The sequence below is a fragment of the Syngnathus leptorhynchus genome, chromosome 22 (assembly GCF_054491065.1).
Source record: "Syngnathus leptorhynchus isolate UIUO chromosome 22, UIUO_Slep, whole genome shotgun sequence".
Classification (NCBI taxonomy): Eukaryota; Metazoa; Chordata; class Actinopteri; order Syngnathiformes; family Syngnathidae; genus Syngnathus; species Syngnathus leptorhynchus.
In genome coordinates, this window is record NC_141216.1 from 209,094 (window position 1) to 236,120 (window position 27,027).

The window sequence follows — 27,027 nt, forward strand, 5'->3', positions numbered from 1 at the left end:
CACCACCGTGGCTCGAAGATCCACCCAAAGTGCCAAGGCCTGCCGCTCAACCACGCCGGCGCAGAGTGCCAGCCGCTCGGATGCGCTCAGATCATCTCCCGCCGCGCAGCCTCCGGTAACGGGGAAATGTCGCCGCCTGGCGGACACGCCATTGTAAATGAATGGGCTTTCGCACTTAGTGCAATTTTCGCCAGCACCGTGGCTGGAAGTATGGAAGTACCGGCCAGCCACCTCCGTGACTGGAAGTATGGAAGTGTGGAGGTACCAGCCAGCCACCTCCGTGGGTGGAGGTATGGAAGAGCCACCTCCGTGGCTGGAAGTGTGGAAGAGCCACCTCCGTGGCTGGAAGTGTGGAAGAGCCACCTCCGTGGCTGGAAGTGTGGAAGAGCCACCTCCGTGGCTGGATGTATGGAAGTGCTGGAGGTGACCACTGTCTTCCGCCGCGGCAGATATTCTTCAGAGTCGGACGACTCCCCTGGTAGCAGCCTACCCCGGCGGGAGGGATGCCGAACTGGCCTCCGGAGGTGACACCGGCCGACAAAAGGTTGGATCGAGGGCTGACTCTCAATAGATCGCAGCGATGTAGCTGCTTTGCTACTTACGAGACCCTGACCCAGAATCAGGTCGTATGCAAGTCATTTAGCACCAGGCTCTTCTCAAACATGCTATATCGTTTACCGGGAGTGAAATGCCCCACAGTCATCATGGAGCACCCCAGGCCAGTATCGTACGGTTCCGCGCATCGGGGCGTAGGACGCCGGCCGGCTATCGCTGGACCAACCGGAGTGCCGTGGGTTGGGTGAGGGGGTACTCGGAGGCCCACCGGGAGCAGACGGGCGACCGGGGATAGGGGGCGTACGCGGGCGGGCGCCGGGAGTAGACAGACCGTCCGGGGCGAAACTTGGTCTGTGTTTAAGGAGCCAGCCCTCACGCTCCTTCCTTGGATGGACAACTTTCGCAGTTTACACTCGGTCATTTTTCGGCCCGTGTTTAAGCAGACGGCCGTTACGCTCCTTCCTTGGATGGACAAAGTTCGCAGTTGACACTTAGTCATTTTTCGGCCCGTATTTAAGGAGGCGGCCGTCCTCCACTTGCTTGCATGCACCACATTCGCAAACTATACATTCGTTTCTCCGCAGAGGTCTTCGCGCACCGGTAACGCACGCTCGCGGCGCCTGAGTGCGACCCGCAGTGGGTAGGAACCATCCACCCGACGTCGGCAAGCCGAGGCCGATGGGGCCCCTACCAAGACGGGTCATGAGTGCCAGTCGGTCAGATGGGTGAGGGGGTACTCGGAGGCCCGCCGGGAGCAGACGGGCGACAGGGGATGGGGGGCGTACGCGGGCGGGCGCCGGGAGAAAACGGCCCGTCCGGGGCGAAACTCGGCCTGTGTTTAAGGAGCCAGCCCTCACGCTCCTTCCTTGGATGGACAAAGTTCGCAGTTGACACTTGGTCATTTTTCGGCCCGTGTTTAAGGTGGCGGCCGTTACTCACCTTCCTTGGATGGACAAAGTTCGCAGTTGACACTTGGTCAATTTTCGGCCTATGTTTAAGGAGGCAGCCATCCTCCACTTGGTCTGTGTTTAGGGCGAAACTTGGTCTGTGTTTAAGGAGCCGGCCCTCACACTCCTTCCTTGAATGGACAAAGTTCGCAGTTGACACTTTTTCATTTTTCGGCCAGTGTTTAAGGTGGCGGCCGTCCTCCACTTGGTCTGTGTTTAGGACAAAACTTGGTCTGTGTTTAAGGAGCCAGCCCTCGCGCTCCTTCCTTGGATGGACAAAGTTCGCAGTTGACACTCGGTCATTTTTCGGCCCGTGTTTAAGGACGCCGCCGTTACGCTCCTTCCTTGGATGGACAAAGTTCGCAGTTGACACTTGGTCATTTTTCGGCCCATGTTTAAGGAGCCGGCCCTCACGCTCCTTCCTTGGATGGACAAAGTTCGCAGTTGACACTTTGTCATTTTTCGGCCTGTGTTTAAGGAGGCGGCCATCCTCCACTTGGTCTGTGTTTAGGGCGAAACTTGGTCTGTGTTTAAGGAGCCAGCCCTCACGCTCCTTCCTTGGATGGATAAAGTTCGCAATTGACACTTTGTCAAAGTGTCAATGATCAATGTGTCCTGCAATTCACATTAATTATTGCAGCTAGCTGCGTCCTTCATCGACGCACGAGCCGAGTGATCCACCGCTAAGAGTTGTCGTTTGTGGGTTGCGGCGGCGCGGGTCGGCCGGGGTCCCCATTCCGCCGCACGCACCACGAGTTGCCAAGTTCCGATGAAAAAAAGGTTTGATCCGGCCGACGGCGACGGGCGCTGCCCATCCGCGTCTTCCGACGCGTCGAGCGGACATTAAACCCCCGACGGTCCGCCGAAGGAGGGCCGTTAGTTGGGTGCCCGCCGCGCTGATTGGGGTAAGTTCCGAGCGGGCGGTGTCGCGATGGCACCGGGCCGACCCTTCCCGGCCGCGTGCCGCCCTAGACTAATTCGATGGCGAGCGAAAGTCCACCGCCGGCTGAGTGGAGCGCTGGCGAGGGCGGGGTGTGGTGGGGTGGGGGCAGGCGGCGAAGCAGGGCGGACGGTGACGTCGCGAGACGGTGGAAGGGGGGCAGAGGCCGGCCTGTCGACCGGACCTCCCCCGCACGCTACGCACGCTCACGGGCCACATACCGCTTCTGCATCGCCAGAACCTTCGTGAGCGGACGGTAACGTCGCGCGACGGTGGGCAGCGGCCGGCGTGTCAACCGGACCTCCCCCGAACGCTACGCACGCGCGCAGGCCACATACCGCTCATGTCTTGGGCGGCCGGTGACGTCGCGAGACAGTGGAATGGGGGCAGAGGCCAGCCTGTCGACCGGACCTCCCCCGCACGCTACGCACGCTCGGAGTGTGGGAGGACCGATCAAACCTGCAGAACCTGTTCAGCTGGTTAGCGAGCCTTGGACTCTCCACAGGACGGGGGGTTTGTTTCTTGAAGCACGTGATGCTCTGGAAACCTTTCCACACTGTTGAGGGATCAGGATTGGCAGAGAGGTGTCTCTCCAGGCTCTCCCCGTAACACCTCCTGGTTTTCCTCACCTTTCAGTTCAGTGTCTTTGGTCTGCTTGAACAGGTCCTGGTCGCCGCCCTTGTAGGCCTCCTACTTGGCTTTGCGCACCGCACATTCCAGAGGTTCGGTGTAAACCAAAGTTTGTCGTTATGGTACGTGCGGAAGGTCTTAGTCTGCACACACAGATCCTCACAAAAACAGATGTATGATGTGGCAGTGTCAGTGAGTTCATACAGGTCTGAAGTTGCAGCTTTGAAAACTCCCCAATCGGTGCAGTCAAAGCAGGCTTGAAGGTCCTGCCTTGACTCCACTGTCCACTTCCTCACACTCCTCACTACAGACTTAGAAGTTTTTAGTTTCTACCTGTAGGCCGGGATCAGATGAACTAGACAATGGTCCGAGAGGCCTAAAGCTGCACAAGCCCCAACAACAACCCCAACAATAACCCTAACCCCAATAACATCAATCCCCCAACAACCCCAACAACTCCAACATCATTCCCCCCCAACAACAACCACCACAACCCCCTCACAACAACCACAACCCCAATAACATAAATCCCCCAACAACAACCCCAAACCCAACAACAAAAACCCCAACAGCCCCAACAATGCCAACCCCCCAAACAACTACAACAACCCCCAAAACAACCCTAACCCAAACAACAATAACAACCCCAACATCAACCCCTCCAATAACCCCAACAGCAACGCCCCCAACAACAACCCCAAGAACCCCAACCACGCCAAGAACCCCAACAACAACCCAACAACCCCCCCCCCCCCCCAACAGCCCCAAAAACATCAACCCTCCCCAACACCAACCACAATAACAACCCCCCAACCACAACCCAAAAAACAACCCCAACCACCACCACCCCAACCACAACAACCACCACCCCAACAACAACAACCACAACAACAACAACCCACGCCAACAAAAACAACAACCCACGGCAACAACAACCCACACAACAACAACCCACGCAACAACACCTCACACAGCTCCAGGGAGCAATTGAAGATCCATGCAAAGGTGGGTGCCAGCTGCTCAGCACAGGCTTTCAAGCAGGAGGGTGACACGCCGTCTGGGCCCGGTGCCTTCCTGATCTTATGTCTCCGGAACACCTGGCGCACTTCCTCCTCACGGATCTGGAGTGCGGGCACGGCCTCTGCAAGAGAGAGTAGGTGACAGCGGTGACGGAGGTGTGGAATGAGCGGTTGGGAGGGGAGTATGTATTGTGCTGCAGGAGGTCCAGTTGTGTGGGAGGACCGATCAAACCTGCAGTAGAACTTCTTACTTGGGGCGTGCCAAACAAGGAATTTGACTTTGGTACATCACAGTCTCTGTTCAACATTTAGGTGACTAACAACACTCAGGACATTTGAAAATGTCAAATGACAATATTCTCAGCCATCCCCTGATCTTAAACTCCCCTGAGGGCAAGGAAAAACTCCGACGAGGGGAAATGAGAAACCTTGAGAAGAGACCACAGATGGGAGGGTCCCTCTTCCAGGATGACCAGGCTGCAATGGATGCAGAGAAGACACATAGTACAAACAGTGTACAACCACATGATACTTGATAGGACATATTAAACTTTATTTTAAATAAATTAATTAATTAAGCCGTTTTAATTATGATTTAGTATAAATACTAGGTATAAACAGAAAATCTACTACACAAAACAGGCAGTTTACTTGTTTGAAAGGGAGTGGGAAGAAGACCTATTTACTTTATTTAATCTATTTTGACATGAGACCTGTTCTGAATTACACCTAACACAACTTTGGATCTTTTGAATAAATGAATTAAGTCATTTAAACTATGATTTTGGATAAATACTAGGTATAAACACAAAATCTACTACACAAAATTGGGCGGACTTTACTTGTTTGAAAAGGAATGGGAAAAAGACTTATCAGGGTTAAATTATATATATATATATATATATATATATATATATATATATAACCCTATATTATATACACTTGTTTGAAAGGGAGGGGGAAGAAGACTTATTTAATTGATTTAATCTATTTTGACATGAGCCCTATTCTGAATTACACCTAACCCAACTTTAGATCTATTGAATGAATAAATGAATGAATAGTCGTTTAAATTATGATTTTGGATAAATACTAGATATATACAGAAATTCTACAGCACAAAATGGGCAGAGTTTACTTATTTGAAAAGGAGTGGCAAGAGGATTTATTTAATCTATTTTAATTCCCAGGAAAATTTTGATTTAAATCCTAAATCCTAATTTAACCAAAGGATGGTGCCAAATTTTCACATACGTCTTAATAGAACGTATTAAACACTTCGTTAAATTGAAAGAAGTTGTTAATAAGAGCGAGTGGAGTAACATGAGACCTTGTTTGAAAAGGAGTGGGAAGTAAAACTTATTTAATTTATTTAATGGGAAAAAGTAAGACTTATTTAAGCTTATTTAATCTATTTTTGTTCCCAGGATAAATTGGATGTGCTAAAATTAAAACTTTCACCACATGATGGTGCCAAATCTTGACTCTAGACCTGATAGGACGTATTAAACGCTTAGTTAAATTGATATAAGTTGATAAAAAAAAGAGTAGAGTAACACAAGATATGTTCTGAACTACACATAGGTACACAAAACTTTGGATCTTTTGAATGGATCCAAACCACCACGGTAATGTTGAAGATAATTTAAATTATGATGTATAAATACTAGGTACAAACAGAAAATCTATGAAATAAATTAAATAAGTCTCATTTCTTCCCATTAAATAAATCAAACTGGTCTTACTTCTTCCCTTTCCTTTCCAAACAAGTAAAGTCTGCCCATTTTGTGTAGTAGTTTTTGCGTCTATACGTAGTATTTTTACAAATAATAATAAATAATCATAATTTAAATGACTTTACTGATTTATTTAATGAAATAAAAGATTAGCATTTACCCTCAACCAACATTCACAGATACAACTACGTTTCAGCTAGGGTTAGCTACACAACTACACATTGCTATTGCTAAGTGAACCTAGCTACATCGACAACTTTAGTCAAACTACACAAAAGTAAATCTCTTTAAACACAATGAGTTGCATTTACCGTGTACGCTCTAGACGTTCCAGTTGCAAGCAGAAAATAGATATTTCTGTTGATAATCGTTGTGTTTGTATCCACGGATTTGAATCTTGGCGGGAGTTCGGCCTATTGACGTCATTTCCGCGGCACATGACTGCGACGTAATAATATCTAAAACGGTAAATTAGAGATAGAGTTCTTTTTAATCAACGCAATCATTTACAACCGTTGACCAGGAAGAATCGTCGAAATTCGGCGTCTGTGGCAAGCAGCAGACGCCGAATTCGACGTCGCCACCCACACGCACACTCACTTTTCAGGGCTACAAAAGTACTTTTTAAAAACAATGAGTTATACTTACCGTGTACGCTGAAGACGGTCCAGTTGCAAGCAGAAAATAAAACATTTCTCTTGTTAATCGTCGTGTTACTCACCGCTCTGTCACTTGCCGCCCGCCATTGCATACTCCCTATTGAAAGCCACGCGCATGGATTGGAATCTCAACGGAAGTTCCGCCTATTGAAGTCATTTCTGCGACACATGACTGCGACGTAATAATATCTAAAACGGTAAATTAGAGATAAATGAAGTTCTTTTTAAATCAACGCAATCATTTACAACCGTTGACCAGTAAAAATCGTCGAAATTCGGCGTCTGTGGTTAGCAGCAGACGCCGAATTCGACGCCCTCCCCCACAAACACTCGATCGCTTTTCAGGGCTACAAAAGTACTTCTTTAAAAAAAAAAAAGTTGTATTTACCGTGTAAGCTCTAGACGGTCCAGTTGCGAGCAGAAAATAAAAGTAATTCTCTTGTTAGTCGTCGAGTTACTATCCGCTGTCTCTCGTTCGCAAACATTGCCGCCCCGCTTTTTCCTACTTCCTGTAGTAAGCCACGCCCACGGATTTGAATGTTGGCGGAAGTTCCGCCTATTGACGCCATTTCCGCGGCACGTAACTGCGACGTAATATTATCTAAAACGGTAAATTAGAGTTAAATAAAGTTTTCTTTTTTTAATCAACGCAATCATTTACAACCGTTGACCAGAACGAATCGTCGAAATTTGGCGTCCGCGTCACGACTGTGCATATAGCAACCACTGTTTTGTTTAGTAAACATGATCATTTTGTGTTCGCAAAATGGCGCACTGGTTAGCACATTCACCTCTTTAGCATGATATCCCGGGTTCAAGTACCTTCTCAGCACTTTTTCTTTTCCCCCTTGTCTGTCTCTACATACCTTAATATCAGAACAGCAAATTGTTTTCCTACTTGTGTTTTGCGATCCGCGCTCATGGATTTGAATTTTGGCGGAAGTTCCGCTCATATTCATACGATGTGGCAACGTCATATGGCAACCGCTGTTTTGTATAGTCTACTTACGTTTATTGTATGTTAACAATGGCGCACTGGTTAACACATTCTCCTCACAAACGTGATGCCGGTTTAAGGCCTGTCTCAGCAATTTATCTTTTCTCCCTTGTCTGTATGTATAAACCTTAATATTCGAACAACACAGCCACCTCCTACCTCCGTGTTGCGAGTCGATGTTAGCGTGGAATGACAAACACACAAAATAACCACACTAATGTTGATGTAAACGTAAAAGAGCCGCATGAGACCAGGCAAAGAGCCACATACGGCTCTGACAAGCCTGTTTTATACGATACATCTTTATTTGTATTGCATTTTCACAACAGCTGTCGCACAAACAAAGCCAGGAAAAACCAAGGGCGTGCATGTGCCGCCCACGCTGGCTTTATTTGCACCTTTGAAAAGACACCATATTTCCGCAGGGTACTTTTGGGCATCTGAGAAGGAAGGATGTCCAAAGCATCACGTCACCTGCTCTGGTAGGCATGGTGGTAGGACGTTGAAGTCAAACGCTTTGGGGTTGACTGAGTTTTTGGTCGCAGGATGCCGCACACTTGAAGACAGAAGCAGAAAAACAGAGCTCAATGCAAAGTGTACTCACCAGTGACTCTGCTTTTTTTTTTTTTTTTTTTCCCCTTGAAGAAATGGATGGACGGGTGCCTCGGGTGGCCGGTAGGACGCTCGTTACCCTGACCCTTTATAGTGTGCTTTTGGCGGCAACAACCGTTTTTGTGGCACCATCTTCTGCATGCGAGTGCGGTGCCGCTGGAGCTCACTCACCAGCTGGTGTTAGGGCCACAGAATGAAGGCCAAGGCGAAGAATAGAAAGAGAAAGAGAAACTTCTCCTCCAATTCTTTGATTTGTCTCTTCTGAGCTTCGATGAATTCTTTCAACTCTTTGTTCCTCTAGGACGGACAAATGGAAAGTGGCCTTCAAAAGCAAGTAAGCGCGCAAGTAAGTGCGCTAGCAAGTAAGTGCGCAAACGCGCTAGCAAGTAAGTGCGCGCTCCGCCCGGCCAACTTTAAGCCCTTACCTGTTGCGCGCTGTGCAGCAGATCCATTCGCTCTTGGAGGATGCAAGCGTCTCGCTCCCTCAACTCGCACATCAGGGCTCGCTTCCATTGGTCCACGGCGCTCCTAAGCTCTTCTCTCTGATCCGCCGTCAGTAGGTCATTCACGCCAGCGTGGCTGGCCTTTTCGCCGTCCGTGGCGGGGCAGTCCCGCTGCGGTAGCGCCTCGTACAACATGGCCTCCAGCTCCAGGATCCTCTGGACCGCAATCCTCGTTCCTCAGTGGTCCGGCGGGAGATTTGAGAGCGGCTTACCTTATGAGCCTGGTCCATGGAACGCTTCCTGAAGTCCAGCTCTTCGTCCAGGTAGCCCTTCTGCTTGCAGAACATATCCTAGCACAGCTCAAGGTCAGAATTGTTGGGGTACATTGCCGGAGTTCCCCTTGGCTGATGTCGCGTGTCTACCTTCTCACTTTCAATGTCCAACATCTTCTGTTGAAGTGCTGACTTAGTCACTTCGATGGATTCTAACCACTGAGGAAAACCTGCTGTCACATAAGCAGAATGCGAGTGCGTGCGTGGACCTGCGTGTTACCTTCTCGGCTAGTGTGAGAAGGGTCCTGGCGTGAATCACGACCACCTGCTCCTCGTTGGTGAGATTCTGCAGGAGCCCAATGGCACAGCGTTAACAAGCTTCTTTCAGCGCGAAGCCTTCCAAAAGTCACATTTGAGCTGACGAGTCACATGGAGTGCGAACAAAAGGAGTTCGACATACACTTACGGCGTTATCGCCCAGGATGTCCAGCTTCTTCATCAGATCACTGATGACGATGTCCTGGGGAAAGGCGCAAGGAGCAATGTAAGGCGCTCCAGGACCTCGGGTTAGGTTTGCGAGAGACGCCTTACGTACGCTCACGCCCTCGGCCTCGCAGTAGATCTGCAAAGGGCTGAGGCCGTCTGGGAAACAGACTTGCTGGAACTTCAAGACGGGGGAGCGCCACTCCCTCTCCTGAAAGGCAGAGGCATGCATCTGTACGTCCGTCCGTCACATCTCTGACCTCAACACGCTTGTATGAGTCTTCCCACCTCCAGCTCCAGGATGCGGAACTCAAGCAGTTCGTTTTGGTCTCGGATATCCTGGATGTGCTCTTTCAGACGCGCTTCTTCCGCCTCCATCCGCCTGACCTGAAAGAGAGCCAAAGGCATGTTCTGCGGGGCTTTCCGACGGGCGTGACGCCGAGCGACTCCGCCCAGCGCCTTTCTTTCCGTCACCTTTTCGGCTAACTGCTGATTGCTCTGACGTAGCAGCTGCTTCTCCTCCACCCACTTGACATTCTAGAAGAGACAAACGCATATGGACAACTTTAGAAAGTTGTCTCATTTTCATCCACAAATTCTTTGGTCGACTGGAAAATGACATTTGCTTTTCTCCGCATTTTTCCAGCCACGTTGGGGGGGTTGGTCCAGTAATGCTTGACGAATGAGTGACTGAAGAATGTAGCTATTTTGTCTCAGAAAAAGGTGTGCTCACTGATGAGCTTACCTGTCCTTGTTGTTTCAGCGCTGACTCTAGATCTGCCACTCTGCTTTGATAGTGACCCATTTCAGCCATCAGCTGTTCTCTGGTCTGAAAGGAGGAGGAGGAGCCTCGGGTGAGAACGGGGAGCTGGGACCCGGCCGGGGGTTGCGGGAAGGGGCGCCACCTTGATCTCCTTCTCGGCGTCGTAGTCGCCTCCGCTGGTCTGGGCTAGCAGAGCGTAGGCTCGTTGCAGCGCTTGATATTCTTGCGTCAGCTGGCGGTAGCGAAGCTCCGCCTCCTCGCGCGCACACCCCTGCAACACAGCGCTAGTACCAGAATCAGTCAGACCGGCGACAAAGCACCCGCCACGCAAAGACGAGTCCAACTCCGGGCTGAAGAGGAACGTTTGGCGACGATACGCTCGCAGAAATGGCGGGCTACCTCTTCGGGTTCCGTGTCGGGGGTTCTGTCGGTGTGAAAAGATAAGGACGATCCGTCCGAGTCCACCGACGCGTCTTCGTCGTAGCCATAAAATGTTTCGATGACCTGCGGGCGCGGAAGCAAACATCTCCTTGAACAAACCGAAGCGACACCTGACGATGAATCGACGAGAGGAACGAAAGCGAGAAAATCTGCCACAAAACCAGGCAGCCGCAAACAAACGGACTCACCTTGCAGGACCTCACGCTCCGTTTCCTCCTGAGAGATTCTCGACGTCGGTATCGTAGCACCAAATCTCTTTCCTGTCGGCACAAATACTCCGCCTTTGAGATTCTTTGGATGCAAAGGGAAGGAACGGCTCCGGCGCAGAAGCTAACGCGACTCACAATGACATTTCTGACGTGAGCTCCCGTCTCCAGAGCCTGAAAAACACATCACCGGCGATGATTCGAGGGACACTCGTCTTTTCCAAAAGTGACAACTACAGGATGCATTTTGCAACTAGCTGCCTACGAACAATGACGTCGCGCTCGCGGCTCATGGCTGTTGGCGATCTGAGCAGCGGGGAGAGTCAGTCGTTTTCAGCGCACAGCGAGTGGCAAAGGCGCAGACAAAACGGGAGCTTTTAGCTGCTGAAAACGGCAAAACAAGTCAAAAGCCTGTTCAAACGCGTGCGCACAATGCTCCCGTTTGAAAAGAAGGAAGTTAAGGGGGCAATTTTTTGGATGGCGGCGGCCGGCCAAGCTTTGTACGGAAAAGGTTTCCGGGCGACATTGAGCGAGAGAGCGCGGCGCTGCCGTACGTGCACCGAGTCGCCCGCCTGAGGACCTTGGACAAGTCGTCGATGATGTGCCGCTGCTCCACAACTTGAAGGCGCAGAAACTCCATTTCGCCGTCCTCCTGGCCGCAACCGCGGTCCAGGTCGTTGAGCGAACTGGGCCTTCTCTGCGCAACACAACAGAGGCAAGTGGACTCTTTGTTGGCACGCCGCCGTTGTCTGCGCCGACTTACCAAGCTTGCCATCTCCTCGTTCTCCTGGGTGACAAAGCGCACTTTGTTTTCAAGGCGAGACAGCACCAGCGAGAGTTCTTCATTGTTCCTGCTCAGGCGTTTGTTTTTGTCCAGGAGCGGCAGAAACTGGCTCTCCGTTTCTCTCAGGCGCTTCAGCTGCAAGCATGAGGCACAGGATGTGAAAGACGCACAACACGCGGGCCGGAATGTATCCATTCCATTTGCATTGGTGTGAACAGAACTGTGGCTTTGGCTAGCAATAAAAGACATCTTCCACCAGGCAACCGACTCGCCGCGCCGCTCGACTAATGAGCAAGCGATGGGTGCGTGCCACGCTGGATGGCGTGCATCAAACGTAGCGCAAACCTTCAAGCGTGCCGTCCAGAAATTACCAGTTCGTTGCGCTCTTCAGACAGCAGGGCGTTTCGATCCTCCAGTTTCCTGATGACTGCGCTGAGCTCAGCGATTTTCAGCTGAAACCTCCGCGTGTCCCGATCCTCCTGAGACTAAAAGCGCACACGCACACACACCCACACACAGACACCCACACACAGACACCCACACACAGACACCCACACACAGACACACACACACACACACACACACACACACACACACACACACACACACACACACACACACACACACACACACACACACACACAGACACCCACACACACACCCACACACAGAACCACTCCACTCGTTCAAAGTTCAAAACTGTATTTGTGCTACCTTGCTCCAGCAACAAACTAAGTCATGCGTAGTGCAAGTGTGGGATGAGGTAGCTTACGCTATGAAGAGGATTGCTAGTAGCGGCGTTGGCCCCACTTCCAGGGTAGTTTAGGCCCGCCCTTTGGGAATCCCTCAGGGCGGCGATCTGCTGCTCGGCGGCCTGAGTCTGCAGCTGAAGGCGGTGGGCGTGGCCGGCCTGTAGCCCCAGGGCTTTATCCAAAACACTAACCGCTCTGTCCTTCAGCTTGATCTCGTCCATCTGGAGGTACAAACGGGGAGCGCTCAGGCGGGTGGGTGGGCTAACTCATTTGCCAGAATTGTGACAACCGGGCGGTTTTTTTCTTGAATAGACTAGAACGCCTTTGTTGTGACAAAAGCAAAGCGAGCAACCGGCCGTTTTTTTCTGGTGAAATAGAATAGAATGCCTTTGTTGTCATTGCACAGCAGCTATACAACGAAATTGGGAACACAGCGACGCATCTGATCAGTCCTACCAATCGGCGGATCTCCCTCTCGCAGTCTCTCTTGGTTCGGCTCAGCTCCTCCCGATGCTGATGATGAGCCGATCGGAGCTCGGCCGCTCGGGACTGGCAGGCCTGCTGTGCTGCTGCCAGGGCTTCTTCCGCGCTCCTCTTTGCTCCGCGTTGCTCCTGAAGATCCTGGTGGAGGCGACACCGCTCGGCCTCCCAACTCCGCCGCGTCTCCTCCACCTCTGCCAGCAAAGCGCCCCCGCTCCTCACCTGAGCAGATGTCGCATCCACCACACCGGGCCGATGAGACCGCAAAGGAGCGCCACGACGCTTGCTGGGGACAAGCTACACAATACGGTAGCGTCCGGATCGGAACCCGACGTGGCATGCGGAAAGTCAGACAAGGATCGAGCGGATCACCTTGTCCATGGAGCCGTCCCTCAGGCTGAGGACCAAAGCATTCAGTCGCTGGATCTCTCCATCTTTGATTTTGATCACTCTCATCAGCTCCATTTCGTGCTGCCGCAGTAACGTCTCCCTGGTAACGGCTAACTCTTTCTGCTTCTCCTCATGGAGTTTGCTTTTGAGTTCCGTCATGGCGGCGGTGGCGCGGTGGTGCTCCGCCCGCAGTTCCTGACTCCTCTCTCTCTCCAGACGGCTGACCTGACATGGCACACGCACGTCAAATCTGCATCGGGACAACTTGCCACGCACGCGGTGTGTCTGTCTGTCTGTTGAGGTCTTCACCTTGTTCTTCTCCTGCTGAAGTTCTAACTGAACGTCCATCAGTTTGGCTCTCAGCTCGTCATTGGCGGCTTGAAGGGTGCCCGCGGCGTCCGTTCGCTCCGCCTTGGCCCGCCCTGCCGGAGCTCGTTTGGACATCTCTTATTTGAGTCTCGCCCGGTCGTCAGTCCGAGATCACAACATTTGTACCTGGAGAGCACAAACACACAGCGCTGTTTTCCACTGGCTTGGGACTCAACTTCAATCGGTGCCGTAACTTGCAACATCATAAACATAGATTTAGCTTGACTTATTCATTGAAGAAATTCATTATGTTCTTCAAAACAGCGTCACGCAACATAGCGTGACCGAGACAACCGTTGTCCACCTGCGTGAAGTTTTTGGTTAAATGAATGAAATGTTGAAGATACCATATTTCTGTCTTTATATAAATGAAGGAAATAATCAAGGATTGCTAAAGGTCCAAAGGTGTTGTGATAAACGACAAGAACGAACAATTCTATCGGACTCAGCCATTTCTGTTGTTGCCATTTGCCTTGAGGTCGGAATTGGGAAATTCCAAGCGGAATAATTCCGGGTTTAGACTGCATGCACCATAATGTCAGTCAGCCAGCACTCACCGTGCCTTGCAAGAGGAGACCTGGGGCATCGCATGGTGAGTGTGTGCGTGTCGGTTCCTTTCGTCAAGGCGCTCGCTCGCTCCGCAGCAATATGTGCCAAGCTATTGTGTTCATTCGTTTGACTGTACTGTCTCGACTGGGCTTCTGAGCCGCCTTACAAATGAGCGAGTACGTGCGTTCATGTCGCAGTTAGCTTGAGTGTTTGGGAGGAAATACTCTTCGGCGGCGGCTGCCGTCATCTTCCGAGGATGTCATCTTCTTCCTCCCCGACTTCCTGTTCCTCATCTTCCGGGGGTTTGTCCAAACACTTGTACCAGTCCCTACGCCCGCCCCTCAGTGGGCTACCAACGGGAAGAGCACGAGGGTGCAAGCGTACGTCAGAAAACTGCAGAACGTGAAGCGAACTTGTTTGCGTCATTGACTTGCCGCCATGTTGAAACTGCGTCATAAAATACAGCGACATCCGATGTTTGTTTTAGTAATTTTACTACATAAAATAGGTTTCTATCGTCAATAAAGTAGTAGTCATGTAAAAACTCGGGCTCTGGCTTCTCGTCAATGTATTGCGGTATTTGCGGCCTATGGGCAATGTACGGCGCATGCGCCTAAGGTCGCTAATGTACAGCAACTCCACTTGGACAAAATACGGAAGTGAAATTTGTAGATTCATTAAATCGTAAAATAAAGAATGTCATAGTATATTTAAGCTTGAAAAGACTGTTGTTGGGCACAGCGAAAGGAATTTCACCGAACGTCGCCAAAATCCCGCTATTTTGGTCAAATCCGTCGTGATCTATGGCTGATCGACTTTAGCCGAAGGACCATATATGCAGACTTTGCTGGCGAGGGGCGAGTATTCGGGAAGTGCATACTCAAAAGTAACGTCATCATACGTAGTACTCACAAATGCCTCCCCCACGTGGAGATTCACTGTCATTGCAGCTCAGTTATTTGGCTTCTCCCCCCCCTTTTTGTTTGGGACGCATGGGGCGCATTGAAACCGTGACAGGAGTGACATACAGGGACTACTGCTGTGACAAGAAAATTTCCCCATTCTGGCATAAATAAAGTTCAATCAATCAATCAATCAATCAATCAATCAATCAATCAATCAATCAATCACAAAAGAAACATGGGCACAAAACCTGTCAGCCGGTCTGTCAGCGCCTCGCTCAAGGCCTTTCTCCACGCGGCGGACCTTTCAGAGCTCGGTGTTGGGCTCACGCCCGCCGGCGCCACCGCTGCCACCGCTGCAGGCCTTTTGATAGTCGCATCCGTCCAGCAGGTCGCGGTACGCCGCCCGCACGTCGCGATACAGCGGCGCATCCTCGTCTGGCAGGGCAGGGAATCGGACAGGGGTCTCGTTCACCAGCAGCTGCAGGCGGGGGCCTCGCGCGCAGTCTAGCAGAGCCAAGACCACGTTGGCTGCGTACGGCACAATCAGACTGGAACGGAAGCGTCGGCCTGGAGATGGCCGGGGGCGTCACAACGGGTTCGGGTCCGGCGGGACGGCATCGTCTTACCATGCTGCGAGCGGTAGTTGGCTGCAGTGGGCGGAGTCTCATCCTTGTAGAGGCCCAGCAGTCCGAGGAGAGGGAGGAGCGTCTCGGCGTGCCCGATCAGGAAGGAGGCCGGATCCGGGGGGGTGTCGGTGGCCCTGCGGACCAATCCTTTGGCATGAAAAGCGCGTTCCTTTGGCCCGCTGAGCGGCCTTCTTCTGACCTGCGCGGCCGTCCCGCCTTGTCGAGGGTCCTGAAGACGTGGTGGAAAAGCGGGCAACTAGCCAGCAGGTTGATGGTGTGGCCGTGCGCCCGCTTCCAGAACAGCTTCAGGTCGCACTTGTACTCCAGAACCTGCCAGCAGATGTGGTCAACACATCTTGCATTCCAAGCGCTGAATGGCGGAACCGCGTCACGATGACCTTTTTCATGTTCAAGAAGCCTTTGCCAAGTACCGTGTCGAATCGCGTCACGATGACCTTTTTCATGTTCAACAAGCCTTTGCCAAGTACCGTGTCTAATTTCAGTTGGCTGCTTAGCGAACGTTTGCCATCCGGCGGTTCCTGAATTTGTCACAATAACAACATGCAGACAGTACAGTAAGTATGCTAGTGACGACAACTCGCAGTCAGGCAGGGGAACTTCGCCTTTTGAGTTTTAAAACGGGCCATCTGTCATTGTGTACTGGCAAAGTGGGCTTATCTTAAGTGTAAATAGATGAGTTTGAACCCACAGTGGCACCACTGCAGCAGACCCTCCCGCACCCCACACCGTGCAAAACCTTCGTCAGTGTGTAATATCGTCGTCAATGGCAGCGAATGAGGTCGGGTCGAGCTAGCGCCGTGGTGCACACGGAGGTACCTTGGCGTCACAGGGCTCAAACAGGAAGCACCAGGGCGAATGCAGCGACTTGATGGCCAGCTCGTACGAGCAAAGGTAGAACGCCGCCTCCAGAAGTTCTGAGAGAGACGCATCCAGCTATTTTGACTATCTCACCATCCTTTGACGCGGGGCGTGTCGGCACGGCGCTCACAATAACCTGGCGTGAAGTCGTGGAGAGGAAGTCCCAGTTTGTTGGCCACTTTTTTCCTCAGCGCCTCCATCTCCGGGCCGCGCGTGAACTTGTGGACCTCAGCCAGCGCCGTGCGGTTCATCTCCACGCCCTCCACGTAACCACGGCAACCGTCATAGGCCCGCAGCAGCCCGTCATCTACTCGGTGGCGATAGTTTACCGCTACACCAGGCGAAGCAAAGATGCGAATCACACCTCAGTTCAAGTGCTATGCCAAGACTTTGGGGCAGAATCATAATGCAAATGCAAGACGGCAACATTCCAGTGATCAGACAGCCAAAGGAATTTTTAGGCGATTCGCTAGTTATGGAAGCGTACTGCGGCCGGGTCGGAACGTCAACAACTTCAGTACCTTGACATAATGTGACCCAATGCAAGGTTAAAAGTCCCACACGCTTCAATTCAGTCAAACCATAATGCTGGGGCATCACAAATGTAAATATGTCTCCATAGCAGACAGCGAGACTTACGTGTCACGTTGGCTCTGAGGTGAAGTCCTTCCTGGAATGCCTCGGCGCTGCTCACGCATCGGTGCTTGGAGCTGGTCAGCACGCTGACGCGCCCCCCACGCAACGACTCCCGCCCCAACAAGGATGGAAACAACGTGGACAGACGCATCGCCAGCTGCCGCAGGTCCTCCCGGCCTTTGGCCACCAGCTGACCTGCAAGAGATTCACAATCAGATCCAAATTGGCTCTGTAATGGTCATCGATTGATTCCAAAACAGGCAGTGAATTCAAAAGCACAAGGAACCATATTACACACTGTTTGATCTTAGTTTTTCTCTTAAACTATCGCAAACACCACCGGATATACCTCATGTCTAATGAATGCGTATGGTGCTGTAGGACAACCCTCCGTTCTTGGCAGTGCTCACCATCCATGTCGTCGGTGTACCACATGTCCCAGCGGCGCAAGGCGTCCCGCCTCCGGGCAGCGCTGCCTTCGCCGTGTTCACTTTCTTGGGCATCGCCTTCAGATCGTCGCAGCAGTTCGCTGAGCTGGCGGATGGCGCGGATGTTCTTAGCGGTCGGGTAGCGGCTGCCGTGGCGGACGATGGCTGTCAGGTGCGCCGGGGAGCAGCGCTCTCCGCTCGGGGTCCTCAGGAGTGGTCCCGGGTCCGTGTGAAGGTCGGCCCAGGTGTCGGCCAGCCGCCTCCGATACAGGGCGGCGTCCTCGTAGCGTGTCTTGGAGCCGAAGTGGGCCGCGAAGTCCGGCACATCCGCCGCCGAACAGCCGCCGCGGCGGCTTGTCAAGATAACAATGACGACGGACATGAAGACGACTGACAGCATTTTTCTTTTTGTGCCTTATGGGACTCGTTCGATTTTCCGCATAGTGGCGCCTTGGTTGGCTGTGCTGGTTTTCCGGGTAGTTAACCTTTCAACCCCACAGCTGTCGCATAACGCGGGTCACGTCTCGCTATCCATACTCGCGCCTTGCGGTACTCATCAAGTTAGAAGTGCACTAAAATCGTTTGAGAGCGTAGTGAACAACGCGGGCCACGTCTCGCTATCCACACGACTGCGGCCACGTCTCAATAGACAAATTGTAGCGGCCACGTCTCAACACCCGCACTACGGCGGCCACGTCTCAATGGCCACACTATAGCGGCCTTTTCCAAAAACACTGCGGTACTCATTGAAATAGAAGTGCACTAACAAGCGTTTGAGGGCGCAGCGAGCAAGCGGAGGTTAACCGCTGAATTTGGACCGTGGACTGTGGTGGACCTACGTCATCACGCGTGGCGACACCGGTTGTTATGGCAGTTGTACTGTTTCACTTGAGCTTACATTTGCAATAAAGTAAAAGGTTGCCCTCAGGCTTCTAGTCATTTTACAACGATTTGCAGTGCATCAGCATAAACACACTCGTGTACGGACACGACCGTAAGAGAAAATACGTCGGTAAAAATGATGAATGCTATGGAATTGCTATAGATTATTTCATATCGATAGTTACACTTGAGGGGTTTTTTTTCAGGACAGGAAAGTCAACATTGCAGATTTTGGAAGCTAGTCACGCTACCCTTTTCAGGGAAGCGCCTGCGGCCGGTTCGCTGGGCCCCCGTACGCTTTCCGCCATCGTCCAGGCTGGAAACTGGGCCAAGCTAAATGAAGCTAAAAAGAGTTAGGCTTAGGCTAAGATGAGCTAAACTAAGCTAAGTTGATCCCCTCACTGACGGGCATGTTAATGTGCGCCGTGAGCAGCGGGGTGCTCTGCTCCTCATGCAAGACAACAACTTTGATGATGTCAGAGATGCCTTTGTCACTGGTACACTCCACCAGGGTCTGGACCGGGTAGACCAGTCCCGGCACCAGCAGCGGGATCTTCAGGAAGGGGTTCCTCACTCTGTACAGGCTTTGATCATACAGGAAGCTGATGGCCAGGTTGAGCACGGGCCGGCACGCCGCCGTGTTCTGAACATTGAGCGTGAGCTTGAAGGACGGGCCCAGACCTTGGACCACGGCGTTCATTTTGAGCGAGCGCCCGGGCCTGGACGACACCGGAGTCAGACTGGACTCCAGGGCCTTGGCGTAGGCCTTGGCCGCCGCCAGTCGCAGGCGGACCAGGTCCATCTGGAAGGCTCGGTGCATGGCTGTGCTGCTTTCGCGCTCTCTCAGTGTCTGGTCCACGTAGAGTTTGGTTTTCTTGGGCACGTCGAGACGGACGCTCTGTGCAGCCGGAGGTCCGGGAGCACTGTCCCGGTCCCGGAACTCCGCCGTCCTCTTGAGGATTTTCACCATCAGCCCGCCGCCCTTCATGGTCACGACCAGGGTCCCGTCCTCTCGCCCGTAGCGCCCGAAGCAAATAGCACTCACTGTGTCTGGAGTTTTGATGGTGCTCACCAGGTTCTTGTCCCTGTATAAGTGCACCTCGCAGTTGGCAAGACCCACCAGGACCCCCTGGAAGCCTCGAGCGGGAAGGTCCATGCCGGCCATGGTGCAAATGGGGGCCGGAAGGAGCACCTTCCACAGCTTCTTGCCCTAAACGATGCATTGGTTACTTTGATTCAGACCAATAAACTGATCCAATCTTTGAACTCCCCAGAGGTGTCAATTCCAGAGTCCCTCAACTTTACCTTCTGCGTGAATCCTTGTAGGTTCTGGTCCGTGGTTCCCACCACTATGTTCTTGCCGACCCTCACAAGGCCCACGGGATGCGACGACAGCTCCACGCAGTACTTGGCTTTGTCCGAGTCCCTGGAAGCAGACGCAAAGAGCTCAGGACGACCTGAAGCGCCGGTGACGGCGGGCCGGTCCCAATGGCAAGCTGACCTGCGCAGGATGTAGACGTTCCCGTTCCGACACGCCGCCGTGATCCGGAACTCCACGTCAAACTGACCCGTCGCGTCCATCATGGTGGGAGGGGCCGGCAGCGCCAGCTGCGCCGAGTGCGAGATGTTCAATGCAGACACCCGCGCTTAAGCAAAGCAGAGATGACGCATGCATGGGAGGAGGGACAGAAGGAAGGACGGACGGACGGGTGGCAGGAGGGACAGAAGGAAGGACGGACGGGCAAGAGAAGGACAGAGAAAGCGGACAGGGCCAAAAAGGACGGCGACCTTGGCGAGGATGACGAAGGCCTCGGGGTCCAGCACGTAAAGATGGGCGCTCTCTGTGCCAATCAGCAAGCAGCTGACGCCGTCTTCGTCCGCCGTGCTTTTCTTCAGCGTGCCCATGCACGTGATAACTGTCTGAGGACCAAAAACCTGGCCAGTTAGCTGCCGAGCTGCCTGCCTGCCTGCGTGGTACCTGACGTTTGATGGGCTGCTCTTTGTGCAGCTGGACAAAGCCCTCCAGGTGCTCATTATCCAGAGACAGGAAGCGGAGCGAGCGCACTGACAACGGCACGTCGGCCTTCTTCCGGAGGCTCTCCAACGTCTCCTTAACGGCGGGGGGGTCAATGTGCCCCTCCCTGGCCTGCTGCCATACGTCCTGACCATTCACAAGTCAGCGGCTGTCAAAAATGGTCAAATAAACAGTTAAAAAAAAGAAAAAAGGACTAGATTGTCACCCACCTGTTCCAGTGTGTTGACGTCAAGTCCGGGCAGCGTGAACTTGAAGTAGGGTCTGAGGTTCTTGTAGACGTACACGCAGGGTCCGGACGCCACGGCCACAGCGGGAACGCGAGGCTCGTGCAGGTCCATGAAGAAGGCCGCGAGGCCGCACGGAAGGTCCAGCAGGACGCTCTCGCTGCTCAGCGCCGTGCCTCCGTACACCTTCAGCTTCATGGACGCCACGCCGCCACCGCCACCCAGGTCGGCCACCACCAGGCGTCCGTCCCCATCCCCGCTCAGGTCGGCCAGCGCCACGCAGGAGGTGAAGGTGCGCAGTCCCGCCACCGGATCAAAGTGGGCGTCCAGCCACTTCCCATCTTCGCCGCTCCACTCGCTCATGGCTGGCTGGGCAACAAGACTTCGTTTTGCTGCATGCACACAGGAAGGCGATCAGACACCGAGGAAAAAGACCCACAAGGGGTTCCGCCTCAGCATGTCAGTCATTGAATCGAAGAAACACTATACACACCGTATGATCCCGTCGTCAAGGAAACCGCACAGCAGCGTCTCCCAAAGGACGCCGTTTCCCCGCGCTTTCGCACACAGCCTCGTCCAGTTATTGTAAAAACGAAACAATAAGAAAATGTGTTGAAGAGACACACCGTCGATGCTGCTCTTCTAATGTTGCCGAGGCTGATGCTCGTCTAATCCATAAATCCGCTTCCAGTTTCTTCAGCCCGCCGACCTCGGTCTCCTTGACGTGACGTCAATTACACGCGAGCCGTTGTTGTCCGTCCATTGATGGCCCCGTTCAAATACCCACACTATATTCTACAATCCTCGGTGAAGTGTCCACCTAGCTCAAGTGTACGTAGTTTGAGACCGCAGGTTACAAGTGTGCGAATTTGGGAAAGTGCGTATTACGTTGACTTGTGTTGAAACAACGTCATCACACGGAGAGACACCGTGGTTGTTTTGCTGAGTAGAAGGCAGGGGGCACGCCGTCACACGTTTTCTTCTTAGAACAAAAGTATCAGCATTTTGTCATAAGACCATCAAAAGAATACCAGCATTTAGAACCCGCTCCCATCTTTTCATCGACTGACTCGTTTTTCTAACCGACCTAAAGCAGTGAGCTGGGGAGCTTTTGGGACGTCCGGAGTCACATGATCAGGGTACGGCGCCACTCAACCTTCGGCGAGTTAACCCGTCTCCGCAATCGCGCCTCAAAACTCCTTTCAAGACGCGTCACGCGAAATGTTCCTCGGCCGATTTTGCCTGTTTGCTCACCTCTTCGTTTGCTTCGCGGCGAATTTGTCCATGTGCACGTCGTATGGAAACAAGCACAAGTCTATGCTGCACTTCCCTCTCTTCCTTTTCATTCTGGGCTTTTATGCTTGGAAGCCCATTTCCAATCAACCTGAGTAAATTGTCAACAAAGCAGAATATAATGGTTAGCATATCTTTCATTTCAAGCCATTCCATTTCATACACCACAAAGACAAGATATTAAATGTGTAACCCAAGCAATGAACGTTGTTGAACTGTTGTTAAATCGCCTCGGCTTGGCTCACTCACTAAGCAAGCATTTGGGAAGCGAAGGTGCTCGTTGATGAAGCTTTCCCAGTTTGGCAATTGGTTTTCCATTCTTGCTTTCTTGTTAAAGCTGACCTGAGGATAACAGTTGTAAGTACACATTTTCAACAGCAGACATTTGGAGGTTTCGCCGCCACGTTGCGTTTGTTGAAGTAGCGCCCGACGGTGAGAAGCAACAATGGGGTCAAAGGTCACAAGGCATATTGGGAGTTGCTTTTTGGCTTGGCCGCTTGCGTCCAGAATTTTTTCCAGATAGGACATAGTACTCAAAGAAGCGCATGCGTGCGTGTGCGCAGACACAGCATGCAGTGTGTGCTTTTCGCAACACTCCTGTGCGGGGTGGCCCTGGCCGACCGGTCGCCTTGGGCGGGGCGGCGCATCTTTGGCGCTCAGTCGTCGTTGGACCCTGAAGTACACATGAACATTGTGAGTATATCGCGCGCACACGCACGCAGTTTGCCATGGTAGTGTGCGTGTACGCTGGCGTGTAGACAGAAATCATCCGCCGGTGGGGCTACCCGGCAGAGGAGCATGAGGTGTCGACGGACGATGGCTACATCTTGACGCTCAACAGGATCCCTGCGGGACGCCGGCTCAAGCTAAGTCAGTGCTAAGCACACCTTTTTGGGACCGAGAACAGCGACAAACAGCCGGCCTGGGCGCAGGTGGCCAAGGCGTGGTTTTTCTCCAGCACGGCCTCCTGGCGGCCGGCAGCAACTGGATCACCAACCCGCCGGCGTCCGGCCTGGGCTACGCGTTGGCCGACGCCGGCTACGATGTTTGGCTGGGGAACAGCCGAGGGAACACCTGGTCTCGGAAACACCGCACGCTCACACCTGACTGCGACGACTTCTGGAAGTTCAGGTAGCCCGCTCACCCGACCAACCCGCCCGCCCTCTGCGCCAACCAACCCAGCGTGTCGACTTGTGCCGCTCTGGCAGTCATGACGAAATGGCCCTTTTGGATCTTCCTGCGGTCGTGGACTACATCCTGAAGGTGACGGGACAACGACAGATGGCTTACGTGGGGCACTCTCAGGGGACCACCATTGGTACGACCCGACTCGTTTCGTTTGGCTCCGTCGCGGCGCCCCGATGAAACACTCACCTGTGCGTGTGTGTGTGTGTGTGTGTGTGCAATTGGGCAGCCTTCATGGCCTTCTCCACGCTCCCGCACCTAGCGGCCAAGATCAAATTGTTTGTGGCCTTGGCGCCGGTGGCCACTGTGGCCTTTCCCAGCAGCCCCATGAGCAAGCTGGCCTTCCTGCCCGAGTTCCTGGTTTGGGTAGGAGTCGAGCGAGCAAGACGGGATTGGTCGAGGCCGGCTGCGGCAAATCCCACCTTTGCGCCCCCCTCCCTCAGGACCTGTTTGGAAGGCGGGACTTCCTGCCTCAGAGTCACATGATTGAGTGGTTCGCCGAGCACGTGTGTGGCAAACGTCTGACCAGCAAATTGTGCGGGAATCTCTTTTTCATCCTGTGCGGCTTTGACGAGCTCAACCTCAACATGGTCGGTGAATGGTGTTTTGCTTTGGCTGTTTTTGCCCCGATGGCCGACATGATCTCAGCGCAACCGCTCGGTTTTGTCCGGATTTTGCTTTCAGTCTCGCACGGCCGTTTACACTACGCACTGCCCCGCGGGCACATCCGTCCAGAACATGCTGCACTGGGCACAGGTGAGGCGCACGTGCGCACGCACGAACATGGACCTACACCCGCGGCAGCGGCGCGTACGACATCATACAGTCCGCTTCAGACTGGACATGCTTTTTCAGGCCGTCGGCGGCGGTGGGAAGCTGTCTGCGTTTGACTTTGGCGTGGCGGGCAACATGAAACACTACAACCAGGTGAGCGAGCGCCCGTGGCAAACTCCGAGCGAGCGCAAAATGTAAAACTTCTCGTGCAGTCCACGCCCCCCCACTACCGCGTCCGAGACATGAAGGTCCCCACCGCCATCTTCTCGGGGGGATGCGACACGCTGGCCGACCCAAAAGACGTGGCGCTGCTCCTCACGCAGGTCACTCTCGGTGCCGTGTGTGTGTGTGCGTGGATGTGCACGTGTCTGACGGCGTTGTCTCACCTGCAGGTGTCCAACTTGGTGTTTCAGCAGCACATTCCCCACTGGGACCATCTGGACTTTATTTGGGGCCTGGACGCCCCGCAGCTCATGTTTCCTGCCATTCTCAAGCTGCTGCAGCAGTACCACTAGAGGGCGCCACTCGCTCACGCGGCTCATGTTTCCTGCCATCCTCAAACTGCTGCAGCAATACCACTAGAGGGCGCCACTCGTTCGCTGCGCGCCGCTTGGACGTGGGCGGGGAAGTTTTTTTTTTGTCTTCCAAGTTAATCGTTCATTTGCCGCCACCCGCATAAATCGAGGTTTTAATCTGCCAAACAGTGGAAATGAAAATGGGAGTCAGTAGCACCAAAACGCAACACAGAGCCAACATTCCACATCAGCCATCCATTGAATAAATGCATTCTTTGAAGATTTGCTGTGCTGAGCGTGGATGTCGACAGGATAAACACGTAGCCAGTTTGCTTTTGAGACTAACTTTATCTTTGTGTCACTGCTGATGACCGTGAGCTGGCCAAAAATAAAAAAATAAAACGAGAATCAGAAAAACCTTGAAAGAAAGCTGTCAATTTGAACAAAGTCAGAAATGCAACAATCAAAATGGGAGCAAGTCACAAGACTGCTTTTATCGCCTCACTCCGTGGGGGGGGGGGGGGGGGGGGGGGCAAATCTACCCTCGAGTCCAGACGCGGCGCCGGCCGGCGCGCATTGCGTGCGTCATTGTGACTTCCTTAGCAGCCTCACCACCTTGGTGAACTTTAACCTCATGGCCACGTCCAGCGCCGACTCGCCGTCCTGGAAACAAAACATCGGGACCAGACAACCCGGTGAGCCTTCGTAGCCCGCGACGTGTTCCCAAGCAGGCAAAAGGAGAGCACGCACGTGGTTCTTGACGAGAGGGTCAGCATCCCTGAGGAGCAGCAGAGGAACCAAATGCTGTCGCTTCCTCAGACAAACATAGTGAAGAGCGGTGTTGCCTTTCTGCGTGGGCGCGCGCACAGACAAAAGGTCACAGCCGAGGTCACAGCCGAGGTCACAGCCAAGGTCGCGCAAGCGGCGGCGTGGAGAACGTACGTAGTCGGCCGCATTGACGTCCACGTCGCTGTCGAGAACGGCCTTCATCAGAGCCTCGTTACGGCGCCGCTTCTGCAACTGCAAGGAGACGCGCGTCACCAGACGATGATGTCACGTGCCTGCCAATGTCACTCTGTGTTGTGCCTGCCGGCGGCGACGTGCCAGGAGGAAGTATCCCAGGAGGAGGATGGGCATGAGGAGGAGAATGACGAGGTGGTCCAGAAGGGAAAAGTTCTGCTTGGCCGCGTAGTGAAGACACGTGCGACGCTTCTGAAACACCGGCGGGCGGCACCGTCAATAACGTCACCACTGCAACTTAAGCAAAAACGAGAACAAAACCAAGAGCTGAGGAGTTCAACACCCGTGGGAGGATCTGCTTTTTGTTTACGCATTCACTGATGAGCAAGAGAGGCTGCGATAAGCAAAACCAATGATGGATTTGATCATGGATGAGCTGGGAATGAACGGAGCGATGGTTGACGGCACATACAAAAGGAAGGCAAGAGGACGACGGAGTGAAGGCGAGGTTGAGCCGACCTTGTTGCGCATGCGCGCGTCTGCCTGGCGCTCCAACAGGAACGTGACCGCGTTCAGGTGACCGCGGCGACAGGCGGCGATGAGTGGCGTGTCGCTAGTGACGTCATCCCGCGCGTCCACGTCGCTCGGTTTGCGGGACACAGCGGCGAACAGCTGCTGAACATCGCCGTCGTATGCCAACTGACAGGCTGGCTGCGGAAGAAAGCAAGGCAACCGGTCGGATGACTTTCGATGAACCTGCGAGACAAGTCGGAACGCCCGCGCGCGCACGCAAGCACGCACGCACGCACACTGCGCTTTGAGTCAAAGTCAAGTTTGAAAAGAGACTTTTGACCCGCATTATATTGGTCTTGTTTGAACGCTGTTGATGGCTCCTGTCCATCACTCGACTGTGCGTGGGTGCCATTTAAAGAGTGTGAAAAGGGTCAACCCGTTGAGAAAGGCGCTCTTACCTGCGAGTACACCTTGCCCATGTCTGCCACAGGAAGCGCACGGGACGCCAGAAAGACTTTCAAAATAAAACACCGGGGGCCAGTCTTGAAACCTGCCTAATTTGCTGGCTCTCTCCGCGGCATTTACACTGTCTCTACTGCGAAAGGTCCAACACGTATCGCACGCAGTTGTCCCAGCAAGTCCGGGAAAAGCGCTTACATGCACATTTCATCTGTTAGAATTGAAGTTGTAGCTTTTTCTTTGACGGTACATCTATCTTGAAATATTCGCCTTCATCATGTCGTCAGAACCGTCGACACAGAATGGAAAGCAAAGCTCAAGGGTCCATCGCGCTTGCGTTAGTGTGGACACGTTTGACACGAATTGCTCCTCGTGCGGTCCAAGCATTACAACAAGCGAATACAACTAAGCGCTGTTGACACGCAGTCGAAAACAGCTCACCGAAGCATTGCTAGCTTGAAGCATGGCGTGGTGCCCCGTCATCGACATGGACCGGAACTCCCCGGAAATTGGCATCGCCGCCATGTTTGCCCATTGATAGCATTTCGCCAAAAGGCTACAGCGTCCCCTAGAGGTGACACCTGCTAAAACGACTAGGTGCGACGTTGAATCAACTCGACAACTCATGGATTGTCACAGTAATGCTTCAAAGTTTACAAACCATCCTCACGAGTTTTCAAGCAGCT

The 27,027-nt window shown here is 53.0% G+C and overlaps 5 protein-coding genes, 1 long non-coding RNA gene and 1 pseudogene across 10 annotated transcripts; 1 reads left to right on the forward strand and 6 right to left on the reverse strand.

Annotated features, from left to right (window-relative positions):
• Nucleotides 1–2,082: 2,082 nt before the first annotated feature.
• On the reverse strand, nt 2,083–2,194 carry LOC147039004 (5.8S ribosomal RNA; annotated as a pseudogene; the record flags this gene model as incomplete).
• Nucleotides 2,195–3,942: 1,748 nt separating this feature from the next.
• On the reverse strand, nt 3,943–6,973 carry LOC147039005 (uncharacterized). The gene is made up of 3 exons (XR_015063365.1): nt 6,875–6,973; nt 6,139–6,675; nt 3,943–4,568 (listed from the first exon to the last, which is right to left on the reverse strand). It is a non-coding gene; the product is annotated as an uncharacterized LOC147039005 (long non-coding RNA).
• A 300-nt stretch (nt 6,974–7,273) lies between these two features.
• Nucleotides 7,274–13,567, reverse strand: jakmip3 (Janus kinase and microtubule interacting protein 3). 3 transcript variants are annotated; one of them, XM_085904730.1, is made up of 22 exons: nt 13,419–13,567; nt 13,092–13,334; nt 12,696–12,941; nt 12,260–12,460; nt 11,859–11,972; nt 11,467–11,622; nt 11,284–11,400; nt 10,842–10,877; nt 10,686–10,757; nt 10,456–10,560; nt 10,199–10,327; nt 10,039–10,122; nt 9,768–9,830; nt 9,582–9,680; nt 9,406–9,504; nt 9,271–9,330; nt 9,091–9,156; nt 8,961–9,029; nt 8,811–8,888; nt 8,521–8,754; nt 8,267–8,392; nt 7,285–8,039 (listed from the first exon to the last, which is right to left on the reverse strand). In XM_085904730.1, exons 1-21 carry the CDS (start codon nt 13,551–13,553, stop codon nt 8,276–8,278), a joined length of 2,523 nt encoding a protein of 840 aa, XP_085760856.1. In that variant the 5' UTR covers nt 13,554–13,567; the 3' UTR covers nt 7,285–8,039; nt 8,267–8,275. The 3 variants fall into 3 exon arrangements, with proteins under 3 accessions (XP_085760855.1, XP_085760857.1, XP_085760856.1); XM_085904729.1 differs by having other exon boundaries at nt 7,274–8,039; nt 9,271–9,504; nt 12,696–13,016; XM_085904731.1 differs by having other exon boundaries at nt 7,281–8,039; nt 9,271–9,504.
• On the reverse strand, nt 13,457–18,096 carry minpp1b (multiple inositol-polyphosphate phosphatase 1b). Its single transcript, XM_085904752.1, has 8 exons — nt 17,484–18,096; nt 17,077–17,268; nt 16,574–16,768; nt 16,396–16,493; nt 15,758–15,888; nt 15,559–15,692; nt 15,181–15,499; nt 13,457–13,604 (listed from the first exon to the last, which is right to left on the reverse strand). Exons 1-7 carry the CDS (start codon nt 17,899–17,901, stop codon nt 15,237–15,239), a joined length of 1,431 nt encoding a protein of 476 aa, XP_085760878.1. The 5' UTR covers nt 17,902–18,096; the 3' UTR covers nt 13,457–13,604; nt 15,181–15,236.
• Nucleotides 18,097–18,417: 321 nt separating this feature from the next.
• On the reverse strand, nt 18,418–23,058 carry bbs1 (Bardet-Biedl syndrome 1). Its single transcript, XM_085904751.1, has 8 exons — nt 22,185–23,058; nt 21,136–22,026; nt 20,628–21,034; nt 20,362–20,544; nt 20,172–20,303; nt 19,885–19,991; nt 19,689–19,809; nt 18,418–19,593 (listed from the first exon to the last, which is right to left on the reverse strand). Exons 3-8 carry the CDS (start codon nt 21,003–21,005, stop codon nt 18,763–18,765), a joined length of 1,752 nt encoding a protein of 583 aa, XP_085760877.1. The 5' UTR covers nt 21,006–21,034; nt 21,136–22,026; nt 22,185–23,058; the 3' UTR covers nt 18,418–18,762.
• On the forward strand, nt 21,551–24,826 carry lipf (lipase F, gastric type). Its single transcript, XM_085904754.1, has 11 exons — nt 21,551–21,781; nt 22,499–22,628; nt 22,694–22,805; nt 22,868–23,066; nt 23,144–23,253; nt 23,350–23,486; nt 23,564–23,710; nt 23,805–23,876; nt 23,976–24,047; nt 24,107–24,217; nt 24,287–24,826. The coding sequence occupies exons 2-11, from the start codon at nt 22,506–22,508 to the stop codon at nt 24,407–24,409; spliced, it is 1,206 nt and encodes a 401-aa protein (XP_085760880.1). The 5' UTR covers nt 21,551–21,781; nt 22,499–22,505; the 3' UTR covers nt 24,410–24,826.
• Nucleotides 23,114–26,885, reverse strand: ankrd22 (ankyrin repeat domain 22). Of its 3 annotated transcripts, none has more exons than XM_085904760.1 (6): nt 26,783–26,885; nt 25,889–26,080; nt 25,514–25,621; nt 25,352–25,429; nt 25,160–25,258; nt 23,114–25,072 (listed from the first exon to the last, which is right to left on the reverse strand). In XM_085904760.1, exons 1-6 carry the CDS (start codon nt 26,864–26,866, stop codon nt 24,995–24,997), a joined length of 639 nt encoding a protein of 212 aa, XP_085760886.1. In that variant the 5' UTR covers nt 26,867–26,885; the 3' UTR covers nt 23,114–24,994. The 3 variants fall into 3 exon arrangements, with proteins under 3 accessions (XP_085760886.1, XP_085760885.1, XP_085760887.1); XM_085904761.1 differs by having other exon boundaries at nt 24,061–25,072; nt 26,341–26,859; XM_085904759.1 differs by having other exon boundaries at nt 25,160–25,429; nt 26,341–26,862.
• Nucleotides 26,886–27,027: the final 142 nt, after the last annotated feature.

Excerpts from the sequence above, each read along its gene's own strand:
- jakmip3 (XM_085904729.1), bottom strand. The coding sequence starts at position 13,553 with ATGTCCAAACGAGCTCCGGCAGGGCGGGCCAAGGCGGAGCGAACGGAC. Across the intron at positions 13,335-13,418 it reads TTCAGCAGGAGAAGAACAAG|GTCAGCCGTCTGGAGAGAGA; the intron begins GTGAAGACCTCA and ends GTGCCATGTCAG. Across the intron at positions 8,393-8,520 it reads TGCTGCACAGCGCGCAACAG|AGGAACAAAGAGTTGAAAGA; the intron begins GTAAGGGCTTAA and ends TGTCCGTCCTAG.
- minpp1b (XM_085904752.1), bottom strand. The coding sequence starts at position 17,901 with ATGCTGTCAGTCGTCTTCATGTCCGTCGTCATTGTTATCTTGACAAGC. Across the intron at positions 17,269-17,483 it reads GTACACCGACGACATGGATG|GTCAGCTGGTGGCCAAAGGC; the intron begins GTGAGCACTGCC and ends AATCTCTTGCAG. Across the intron at positions 15,693-15,757 it reads AAGGCGGGACGGCCGCGCAG|GGCCACCGACACCCCCCCGG; the intron begins GTCAGAAGAAGG and ends ATTGGTCCGCAG.
- bbs1 (XM_085904751.1), bottom strand. The coding sequence starts at position 21,005 with ATGAGCGAGTGGAGCGGCGAAGATGGGAAGTGGCTGGACGCCCACTTT. Across the intron at positions 20,304-20,361 it reads AGCAGCCCATCAAACGTCAG|ACAGTTATCACGTGCATGGG; the intron begins GTACCACGCAGG and ends TTTGGTCCTCAG. Across the intron at positions 19,810-19,884 it reads AACGTCTACATCCTGCGCAG|GGACTCGGACAAAGCCAAGT; the intron begins GTCAGCTTGCCA and ends GTCTGCTTCCAG.
- lipf (XM_085904754.1), top strand. The coding sequence starts at position 22,506 with ATGCAGTGTGTGCTTTTCGCAACACTCCTGTGCGGGGTGGCCCTGGCC. Across the intron at positions 23,067-23,143 it reads GACGACTTCTGGAAGTTCAG|TCATGACGAAATGGCCCTTT; the intron begins GTAGCCCGCTCA and ends CCGCTCTGGCAG. Across the intron at positions 23,254-23,349 it reads CTCTCAGGGGACCACCATTG|CCTTCATGGCCTTCTCCACG; the intron begins GTACGACCCGAC and ends GCAATTGGGCAG.
- ankrd22 (XM_085904759.1), bottom strand. The coding sequence starts at position 26,361 with ATGGGCAAGGTGTACTCGCAG. Across the intron at positions 25,622-25,888 it reads ACGCGCGCATGCGCAACAAG|AAGCGTCGCACGTGTCTTCA; the intron begins GTCGGCTCAACC and ends CCGGTGTTTCAG. Across the intron at positions 25,073-25,159 it reads ACCCTCTCGTCAAGAACCAC|GACGGCGAGTCGGCGCTGGA; the intron begins GTGCGTGCTCTC and ends TTTTGTTTCCAG.